General features: G+C 35.4%; 2 protein-coding genes across 2 annotated transcripts; one reads left to right on the top strand and one right to left on the bottom strand.

Annotated features, from left to right (window-relative positions):
• The first annotated feature begins 3,723 nt into the window (after positions 1-3,723).
• LOC145559471 (fasciclin-like arabinogalactan protein 2) lies at positions 3,724-5,870 on the top strand. Its single transcript, XM_081620896.1, has 3 exons — positions 3,724-4,088; positions 4,398-4,723; positions 4,953-5,870. Exons 1-3 carry the CDS (start codon positions 3,776-3,778, stop codon positions 5,505-5,507), a joined length of 1,194 nt encoding a protein of 397 aa, XP_081477022.1. The 5' UTR covers positions 3,724-3,775; the 3' UTR covers positions 5,508-5,870.
• A 1,826-nt stretch (positions 5,871-7,696) lies between these two features.
• Positions 7,697-10,382, bottom strand: LOC145559470 (thiohydroximate-O-sulfate sulfur/sulfate-lyase (nitrile-forming) NSP5-like). The gene is made up of 2 exons (XM_081620895.1): positions 10,243-10,382; positions 7,697-8,798 (listed from the first exon to the last, which is right to left on the bottom strand). The coding sequence occupies exons 1-2, from the start codon at positions 10,267-10,269 to the stop codon at positions 7,845-7,847; spliced, it is 981 nt and encodes a 326-aa protein (XP_081477021.1). The 5' UTR covers positions 10,270-10,382; the 3' UTR covers positions 7,697-7,844.
• Positions 10,383-11,570: the final 1,188 nt, after the last annotated feature.

The following is an 11,570-nucleotide window of genomic DNA, read 5'->3' as shown; positions in this document are numbered from 1 at the left end:
ATTCCCATTTTCCTGTCTGCTTTTGTAGATGGGCAGATAGTTTTCCCCAAAGTGGAAACTAAATAAACATTTTCTTTTTTTAGAATAGAATGCCTACATTTTCTGCTCTATTTCTTCCCTTTTACCCTCTCTTCTCTTTCATCCCCCGCCCTCCCCTCTGCTTCTGTTCTTCCTTTTCTCTCTAACTCTTCTAATAAAGAACCATTTTCAGTTTCACATGTTTTCTGCCCAACCAAACAAAGTATCTTGGCACTAACTTTGAAAGTTTGTTACAACCATGTAAAGTGATGTTTTTCTGCCAAATTGCTCTTTTATAGGCGGTGTGTTAAGTAATTGTAGATACAAAAAGTCTTCTTGAAATTTTGTAGAGATTTTCTGATGTTTTTCACCTCATGTGTTTTGAATTGTAATTTCATTATTTTTACAACCATCTCAATTTTTTTATTTTTTCTGATTTTACTTTGTCTTGCACCTTTGTTTTCTTTCTTATACATGATACATTGATACTACTATCTTCATAGGGGTAGGCCATGTACATGCTTCTACCGTAATTGCTGACTCTCATTGGTAAGAAAAACGTGTTGTTAACAAGGTTGGATGTCTTTTGAGTGTACAAGGGTTTTGGGAGGGTTTAAAATCTTCCATTCTATATACTTGTTTACGTTATATTGTGTTTAGGAATTGTAGGTGGTTAGGTGCAAAGGCCAACATGTGTTTCTGTGCGTGAAATTTAAGTTTAAAAGAGTACAGAGATAAAAGGCATTTAGATTGTTCAATATTTGGAAATCAAATTCTCAAGAGTTATAATAGATTTTAGAGCCTTTAGAGGTATCCATGAAGTCCTGAACTTCCGAAAATTCTTTTGTACACTCAAATGTTCCTTAGAAAAAAGGCACACCAATGTTAACTACGTAGGGCACATAACTTGACACAAGCCCTTAATATGTCACACAATGGCATGCACCTCGCTTACATTGGCAATTGACTTGCTTGCTATTGTGTGACACTGATTAACATTATAGCTTTTTACTGTATAAGTAGTTTGTCTTTGTATCCTCAACAATGTTTACTTAAGGGCTTCTCTCCTATCCTACCCCCATATTATATACTTGATTATAAATTATTTAGTGTTTGTTTGGTTAAATGAAGTATTAGGTTGCAGTAAGTTCAATGTGCATTAAAATTAGTTGCATAGTGAAATTCCCACATCCCTTGGGAAGTTTCACTCACCTAGGACGGATTAGGTAAGTGAACTCTAATATGTGGGAAGAGTTCTTCCTAGGAAGCTCTAATTCTTACTCCGTGTTATGTTGTCAACCAAACAAGTGCACATGAATTTACTTCCTAGGAACATCCACTTCTCATGCACTTGTGTGCTGGTTAAACATGTGCTTTGTCTTGACCCAAGCCTATGCTGCCATACTATATGACGTAAGAGGCATTTCACGTTGTTAAGTTAGTACTTCGTAGGGCCTGTTCACATTTACTCAATTTCAGCCCAGCTCAGTTTAGTTCAGCTCAGCTCCAATCAGTTCAGTAAATGTGAACAGACCCGTAGTTCTATAAATTGTAGGTATTATTTCAGGTTATAAGTTGCTGAAATTGAAAGAAGAAATCCTGTACTTGAGGATTCTTCTGTCAAGTTTGAAATATTGGTTTGATTGGGAAAGCTGAAAGGATGGACATGAATTGAGTTTGTTGATTTCATATCAATAATTGTGATTGGGATGGGAGTCAGCAGATCATCACTTCGAATTTTTCAAGTCTACCGCAAATTCATGGTTTTAAATTTCACAGGCACACAGTCACACACCTCTATAATTTAACCCTTTTGTTCATATCAATAATTGTGAGAGGGAGCCCTAGTTAATCTTCGAGATAAACAAAAATCGTTTATCCGTGTAGAATCTATAGCCGATTTTGATGAACAACTAAGGATTTCTTAGCTCACAAATCTTTCCATACACACTTGTATATTGTTGCTCGTTCAATTAGCTTATTCTTCCAAGTAACCCTTAAATTGTATTTTGTATATTGTTGTTTGTTAATCGTAGTCAAGTGGGTCATGATGCCTCATTAAAGTCATTATACACAGGAGTTTACTCTTATATTATTGTCAACCAAGATTTAATAGAAAATTAGATACGTTTATTATAATAACCATGATATTAACCAGCCAACTACTAGCGCACCTAGCATTTTAAGTATGGCCATGCAAAATACTGTATTATACGAGTTGCCGACAATAAATTTTACTTAGGAAGTACTAATGTGGAGTAAGAATATGATATAGTAATCAAATCAATAAACTTTATTTTCCCATAAATCTTCGCAAACTTTTAAATAATAGTAGAGATTCGAAGGAATATTAAGAAGTGTAATAGTTTGTAACTTTGTACAGAGAAGAATCATCAGAGTAGATAAATTGAAGCTATTAATTCGATATTCGTATGGTCGTAGTTTTGAACTATGAGAAATCTAGGAGTACAATACTTCGTATTATGAATATTAATTAAGCAAGGTACAGGCTGATGTATCTTAAAATTTTCAATTGGAATATCAAGTAATCACTGATTTTATTTATCGAACTATAAAATCAAGTAAACAACAAGAAAAATTGAACGTGTAGGAAAACAATTGAGTCTAATGCAAAGAAAATACTTCACAACATTTGCTTTGAATTATAAGTCATTTCCTCCGTTTTGGAAAGATTTTGATGTTTATCAACTTTGGCCATACATGGTATATTAGATATAAGGATAAACATTTTTGCATGGGACCTTCCTAAATTTATTTTACCCTTTATGTTCAAAAGTAGTTGTCCGGGAGCATAATGATCAATCTTGATTCATATAATAACAATTGGCAATAACTTGTCTCTAATCAATAATTGATGACAATTTTTACTTGTTATGGAGTATAATATGATCAAAATATCTTTCTATAAAAGGAATCAAGTTGATTCAAAGGAAATAAAATAGTTACTCCGTTCTAAGTACTACTTTATTTAGCGGAGTAAAGACGGTGATGACTCGAGTAATCGGGCATTGTCTGGCCCAATTAAAGCATGGCACGATTGAAACATTAGAGTGTATGTTAGATCGTGAACCATATTTGTTATAGGGAAGCATAACAAGACATGATAAAACATAGCCTAATATAATTTATCACAATAAATCCAATTTAACTCAGATACATAACTAATATACTACCTCCGTTACAGGTCATGTGCAACGATTAGACATTTTCCCTCTCTGCTTTATGTCAAATCGTTGCACATTACCTGTAACGGAGGTAGTAAATACAATACAACACAATACGATGGAAACATATCATGGGCTCATGGCTAGATTGGCTACCCTTTGAAAATTTTCAGCACGCACAACAATTAACGAATGGATGCAATATTTACGGAGTACAATCAGTACTTGACCAAGTATTACTCGCGGAAATCTTCTGCATACAAGTGAGCAATTGTCGGTCCAGAACCAAAGGGTCCCACCAAGAATTTTGTTACAAAATTGAACCCACCAAAAAGCGACATGCTAAGTAGCAAACGAATAATACTAAAAATGATTGATTATTTCTACTTGCAGTGAAAATTTGGGCCCCATTTTATAGCAATCAATCATAATTAACACCCTGTACTTGTTATAACACCACCATTATTCCCATACTCCCTTACTATTTATACACTAGTTCTTCACTCTTCACATGCTCCACTCTTTCCCACCACCACAACTTGATCTCCTCCTCTTAGCTCAACTCATTCACAATGCAGCCATCCATGGCGGCGGTCGTATCCCTCCTCCTCCTCGTCCTCCTCGTTCCCACCACCACGGCGTTTAACATCACCAAGATCCTTAAAGGACACCCTGAGTTCTCCACCTTCAACCAATACCTTACCGAAACCCACCTTGCCAATGAGATCAACCACCTCCAAACCATCACCGTTCTTGCCCTTGACAACTCTGCTATGTCTTCCCTCCTCTCCAAGGGATTCCCTACTCGCGTTATTCGCAATGTCCTCTCACTTCATGTCCTTGTTGACTATTATGGTGCCAAGAAACTCCACCAGATCACTGATGGTATGTACCTAAGCTAATTACTAATAGTAATATTATTTTTACATTTTTTCATAGTCAAAGATTCATAATTAGTATAAAAATGCATGATTTGCATCACAATAACTTAATGCAAGTTGAGTATTTTGCTACTATGCCATATTTGATTTTAATTTATTTTTTGTATGTAGACTAGATTAGTTACACTACTGTCCTTTGTGAATCTCTCTACACGAAAAAATTGTTTTTGGAAGTCTTTAACATATATAATTTGCCTAGAAGCCACCATTGAGTTAATCTAATCTTTAGACATTGATCTAAAATAATGCACAGGAACCACGACGACGGCTTCATTGTTCCAGTCATCAGGGGATGCAGACGGGGATGCAGGGTATGTGAACATAACAGATATGCACGGAGGAAAGGTTGGGTTCGGACCGGCTAACACGGGTGACTTGAACTCATTTTTTGTCAAGGCAGTACTAGAAAAGCCTTACAATTTATCAATCATTCACATTAGTCAAGTGCTTGATTCAGCTGAAGCTGAGGCTCCTACACCTGAGCCTAGTAAGGTTAACTTGACTTCCTTGTTATCTTCCAAGGGTTGCAAAGAATTTTCCCACTTGCTCACCTCTACGGGCGCTCAAAAGACCTTCCAGGTAATAACTTAGCGCACTTTTAATTATTATTTATTATTTTGCGTGTCACATGAACTTTTCTGAACTTATTGTATATATTAATTGAATTTTAGCTTATGCTATTTGTATTTATTATTTTAAAATATGTTAAAATAAGGTGCGGAAAACAAAATTGTCGTAAATGTAACACTAGTAGATGTTAAAAGGGCACTAAAGTTAACGTTGCTTCTCTTTTGTGTGTTTCTTATAGGAAAACATTGAGAGCGGCTTAACAGTATTTTGTGCTAGTGACAGCGCCGTGAAGGCGTTCATGCCAAAATTCAAGAACTTAACGGCCGGAAACAAGACCGCGGTACTCTTGTACCACGGTGTTCCGGTCTACAGCTCAATGAGCATGCTCAAGTCTAGCAACGGCCTTATGAATACATTAGCGACGGAAGGACCTAACAAATATGATTTCACCATTCAAAACGACGACGAGTCCGTAACAATAAAAACTAAAGTAATAACGGCTAAGATAACGGGGACGTTAGTTGACGAGGATCCTTTAGCTGTTTATAAATTAGATAAAGTACTCTTGCCACGTGAGCTATTTAAGCCATCGGCTACACCCGAGCCGGCTTCTTCACCCGAAGCTGAAGCGCCGGGCCCGGATGCAGCCGATGGCCCTGCGTCGGATGAGGATGATGATGTGGCGGATTCGACGTCTCATAAGAAGAAGAATAATGCAGCTGGATTGATCAACGGTGGAGGAATTTTGGCTTTGGGGCTCACTTTGTGTTATTGTGTGCTGGCTGCTTTGTAAAAATAATTCCAAAAATACCAAAAAAAAAAAAATACAAAATTGCAAAAAAAATTTTTAAAAAAAAATTAAAGGGAAAAAAATTGAGGGTGTGATATATGACGTGGACATTGTAAAGCTGGAAGTGAGCTGGAAGATTATTTGGCAAGGTTTGAGCACCGACGATTAGCACATGAGATGATGAGAAAGTTTAAGAATTTTTTAATTATTGAGTGCAATGTTTAATAATTGGTCCACTTGAAGGTTTTTCTTCTTTATTTTTGGTGTATAATGATATGATTCTTTTTGTTTTTTGTTTTTGATTTTTGGAAGATTGTACAACACTTCCTTTTTTGAATTAATAATTAAAAGTATTAAATTGTACAATTTGGTGTGGAATTAGTTGATTGCTATTTAGATCTTACATTCAATAGTACAAAAATTTATGCATTATATCTTTGATGAGATGAGATTTGTGGCCAAAAGTTTTATGAGCAATGACAAAAAGTCAATAAGTTATTTACTCTTTAGTAATGACAATAGTTATGTTTAATGTTGTTGGCAATGTGATGTTTATTTGTCAAATCGACAAGAAAATATTATATCCAACACTTTGACTATCCCCTCGATACCAAACACGTCTATATAATTGTTGAAAGTACTTTAGACATATAAGGCAACGAATGAAAAGAAAAGAAAAAATTGAATGAAATTAAAGAGAGTGAGAGTAGAAAATTTAAATGTATATAATGTAGTTGGTGATTTATGTTATAATAGATGTGATGGGTATTAGAATGAAGCATATGATTCATGAACTTAGCGATAGATTTGTCACGAGTTTCATAATAGGATATGTTCATTTTGGTGTAGAGAGAGCCACATATGACAATAATGTAAACAAGATTATATAGCATGTAATGATTATCAACCCAACGCGTATATCAACTAATTGACATCCACACGACATTAGGATACATGTCCATCAGCCTATATGTATCATTTACACTCAGAATTAGGGGTGTCTGTTCGGTTTGGATTTAGTCCAAATCCGATACAATCCGAAATATAATTCGGTTTTCAATTTTCCAATCCGATCCGATCCGAATTTCTCTCTTGATCCAATCCGATCTAATCCGAATTAAAATTCGGTTATTTGGATCCGATCCGAAAATCCAAATTATAATACATTATTTTTTAGCACCTAATACAATTATAAAAATAAAGCTTTACTATAAATAAAAGTCTTCAAAATCATGATTAAAATAAATAGTTCAACGTCAAGTCATTAATTAATTAATACAAAGTCTCTCTAATTTATTTTATGTAGTAGTAAGTATTTGAGCTAAACTTCAAAATATATAGAAATCCATATTTATACAAACTTAGGGCTTGTTTGGCATCAGTTTTGGTTTTCAGTTTCCTGTTTTTTTTTTAAAACCAAAAACAGGAAACAAGAAAAAGGAGTTTCCACTTTTCTGTTGTAAGTTTTCATAATTATCATAATTTTAATAACTTTATATAATTTTTGATTCATTATGGGACTCATATCATATACTTTTAGAGAACAAAAAACCAAAAAACAGAAAACCACAACAATGCCAAATGAACCCTTAGTTTTACAATTCGGTTTTCGGTTTGGATTGGATCCAATTAGGGTCAATCCGAAAATCCAAATTTCCAAAAAATCTAAATCCGATCCGATCCGATTTAAAGTTTGGATCCGATCCGAATTGATAATTCGGTTTGGATTGGATTGGATTTCGGTTTTTATCCGAATTATGGACACCCCTACTCAGAATCTTGAGTAACATAGAATTGAAGTTATTTCAAGTCACAGAAATCTTTACATTTACCTTTTAAAAGTTCCATAATAGACAAGAAAGCAAACATACTAGAAGTAAAATAGACTCTACAACCTGTCCATTATTTTTCAGTCGTGCCAAATCTCAGTTGGAATTTATTAAATCAGAATTACCACTAGATCGAAAACCCAACCATGACAAGAAACTGATACAAACTGTAACAACTAAGCAGTAAGTAGTCAAAGCACCAAAATATAGCCATATGAGAATTAAGGATAGTCACACGGGTTTTGGACTTATAGCCCAACAAAGTAGTGTTACTCCCTCCGTCCCTTAATTAGCTTCTTACTTCTCTTTATTATGTGAGGAATAAATGCTAGAAGTATGAATCTAGTTAAGGAACGGAGAGAGTACATTACAACCACATTTTCTTCACAATTATTCATTTGGTGACACTATACACATGCACTTGACCATGTCACAGCTAGGCGACTGGCTGGCCGTGCTCAATCCATGCTTAATGACTGCACAAGTAAAGAGTTGCAACTACTTTCACCACTTATTCAATGTTTATACGCGGGGTGAAGAAGAAAATATCACCAAGCCGGTCATTGCTAGGCGAATTACCACCATAAACCAACAAGCCGGGTTTTCCATTGCTCTTTCCACCAGCAAAAGCGCACCATCCCCTTGGGCCTGGATGATCAGCTGAACTGTAGCCATCCTCCAATTTCTTCCACACTAGTGTTTCTGTGTCCAAAGCATAGACTTCTCCTGAGAATTTACCAGCACCTAAGTGACCCAAATCACTAGGGTCAATCTCTCCACCATATATGAATATGTACTTGCCAATTACAGCAGTTGAAAATACACTTCGAGCAGTGGGCTTTTCGCCTGTTGTTTCAACCTCGGCCCACTCTTTCTTGATGAGATCAAAGCAGTGGACATCATCAACCTCTTTCCCTGCGAATCCATACACAACCCAAACTTTGTCTTGGACAACTGCAAGCCCAGGTCCACCTCTTCCTTTGCAATTTTCCCCGGGAGGTGGGAAGTTCATCCATTTCTGATCAATGGTATCATACGCCCAAAGGTCGTTTAACCGGCCAGAGAATCCACAGCCACCAAAAATGTACACATGACGATCATCAGTTGTTGTGGAATGGTAGCTTCGGTGAACTGGCCCAGTTTCTCCACTAGAAAGAAGGGTCCATTTGTTAGTAGTTGTGTCAAAAGAGTAGAATTCATTAAGCTCTTTGTGTTCAGCATCCCTTCCCCCAAAGACATAGATAGAGTCATTTACGGCTGCCATTGAGACACCAACACGTGGCGGTGGGATATCTCCACTGGCTTCACTGACAGACCATGATTGGCCCTCAAGATCAAAGACATACAGCTTGTTATCAACGGGGACTCGTGGCATGAATTCACCCCCAAATGCATAGAGCTTCTTTCCTACTATGGCTATTGCATGTGAACTCCTTGCTCCAGGCCCAATTCCATTCTGTTCAAACTAAAAGCACACAAGTATATAACTAAGAAGCATATCAGAATTTCAGGATTTTCTCTTATAATTTAACTCAGAACACAACTGATAATCATCATATTAGTTGTTACAAGAAAATATCTGTATGAAGAATACCACTAATAACTTCACAAGATAAGCGTAAACATCTAAGAACTTTGTTTTAGGATATCCAAACAATGGACCAACTCTGTCCTGTCACACAAGTATATTAGCAAATGTTTTATCATCTTTACTGATCGTATAAATCTTACAAGATTGCAGCTTTTCTAGCCATTGATAACATATTTGCTGATAATATTTTAGACACTTCAAATTATGGTTAAAACATACAAGTAGCTTGAAACTTTGAAAGGGTATAAGCAGTCAAAACCATCATAAACATATCTGGTCTGAAAGACAGACCCGCAAACAAGAACTATGAGCAATTGAGCAAAACAGTCTTATTTTTAGGAAAATAACAATTCTTTAGGATATATCAATATATTGTAGATTTGTAGATTTGAGCACAATTCATGTTTGTGCCTGTTTTCATCAACTTGATCAAAACTATTACAAAGGTTGTTTCAAAATACTCACAAAGGTCAGTGACATTTGACCCCTCATCGAAAAGACCCTGATCTTAATGTGGCTACATCAAGTCATCAACATCTGGTTGACTTGAAGTAAGACTGTGTTTATGATTTTTTTTTTTTTTTTTTGGGTCAAACCTATGATTATTGGTGCATACTAATTACTACATACATCCATTCATACTCGATTATAATGAATTAAAGTGCACTTTATGCACCTAATTTGTTAAATCGATCTTGTTTAAATCGTAAATTGGACTCGAGTATCCCTTAGTAACTCTTATTAGAACTAATCTAAACTTGTAAGGTCAATAGAACACGGCCATAATCAAGTTATCCCAATCCTTCAAAAACAAATTTTAATACCATAATTTCATTTTATATATACCCTTCACATCATTTTTTTTTTTCAATCCTCTCTCCACCACTCTTTTAAGCGGGGTTGAATTTGAAAATTCGTAAACTATATTCACCAAATTGTCAAAATTAAAAATAATATACGTGACTATTAATTTCCAGCGGAAAAATATATTACTCTATACAATGACACAATTCCAATGATGCATGACAAATTAGGGGAAAAAAAAAATTTAATTCCCCATTTTAGAAAATTGTAAGCTCATATAGTACATACTACAAATTACATAACCAATATCCTTTAAACTGCAAATTGGAGCTATTCACTTCTTTGATCATAGTTTTTTCAAGGGCTTTATATTATGATTGGATTTAACATAATGCAATTTACAATATTCAGAAACTCATTTGCCTCATAATTAAACAAAATTACTAAAGATAAAGGCTTAAAGCAACAAATTGGTGCAAATTTGAGAAAAAGGGACATAAATTAAGAAGCAAACCTTAACCCAATCAGCCTGAATGACCATCGTTCTTTGCTCTCTTCTAATTGCCACCTTTCGAACTTCCCACTGGTTTTTGAGTGTAAAGCATGCGGCATGCCCCTATTTATTTGGCAACGGGTCACCTACCCCAAAAAACCACTTCTGTTACAATTAGTGCTGTCAAATTTCAAACCGAAACCGTTTAACTGTCCGAAACCGACCGACCCAAATGAGAACCGAACCGATTAAAAACCGTTTTTTTTGAAACCGAAAACCGACCCGAACCGTATTTTAGTAAACCCGAAACCGAATCGACCCGAATAATGTTAAACCGTATAAGAACCGAACCCGTTAACAAACCGAACCGAATATAAACCGAACTGAAAGAAAACCGAACCAAAAAAGAACCGAACCGTATCTAACCCGAAACCGGTTCCAACCCGAAACCGTTTAAACTGGCAAAAAAACCGCTTACACCGAACCGTTAGCAAACTGCTACCCGTTTGCACCGAACCATTTAAAAACCGAACTGATTGTAAACCGAACTGGTTATAAACCGAACCGTTTATGAACCAAACCGCTTCTAAATCGAACCGTTTACAAACTTTTTCATATAATTAAATGGATTTTATTTTTTTTAATTTTTTTTTTTTTTTTTTTTTTGACAGGGATATAATTAAATGGATTAAATATTAGAAATTTTAGAATATTTTTTTTTAAATAGCAAGGCAAATCATTCATTAAGGTCTTAAGGATAATCACTGATTACTTGATTAGCAACACTTGTGTACATATGATTATCCTTAAGCAAAAGAAGACAAAACTAATTAAAAGATTACTAAGAGGTGTGAGTGTGTGACAGCATGGAACTGAATGTACAGTAGGTTTGATTGATTATAAAAAGTAAGTAGTATAGCAGTAGAATGGTGATGTTTGTGTTTTAAGAGTTGTGAGCTAAAGTGAGTGTGGAGACTTGCAGCCTAAAGCTGCTAACTTGTAAAAAATCATTTGTTATCAATGAAAGCTTCAACCTTTCCTCTTGGTCTTTCTATTTCAGGTTGAAGCAATTACACACCCTAAAATCATGCTATATGGCCTGAGACTCTTCAATCAACAGAAATAATAATCTTCATCAGTTGCGAGCTAGCTGAATATTACACAAAGACAATAAAGGACGCAAATCAAGCTAGCTGCTACATACCATCGCACATTTCTTGGGACACAAAGAAAACAGGAGATTGACTAATTTGCACAAATTGTTTACTGAACATTCAGATTGCAACTCAACTAATTCTATTCTCAAATTACATATACAACTGCTGCCTCCTCCATTTGCATGTATCTCC

This window comes from Chenopodium album, chromosome 9 (assembly GCF_948465745.1).
Source record: "Chenopodium album chromosome 9, dcCheAlbu1.1, whole genome shotgun sequence".
Classification (NCBI taxonomy): Eukaryota; Viridiplantae; Streptophyta; class Magnoliopsida; order Caryophyllales; family Amaranthaceae; genus Chenopodium; species Chenopodium album.
Note: the sequence above shows the minus strand (reverse complement) of the source record. Positions and strands in the feature narration are given on the sequence as shown.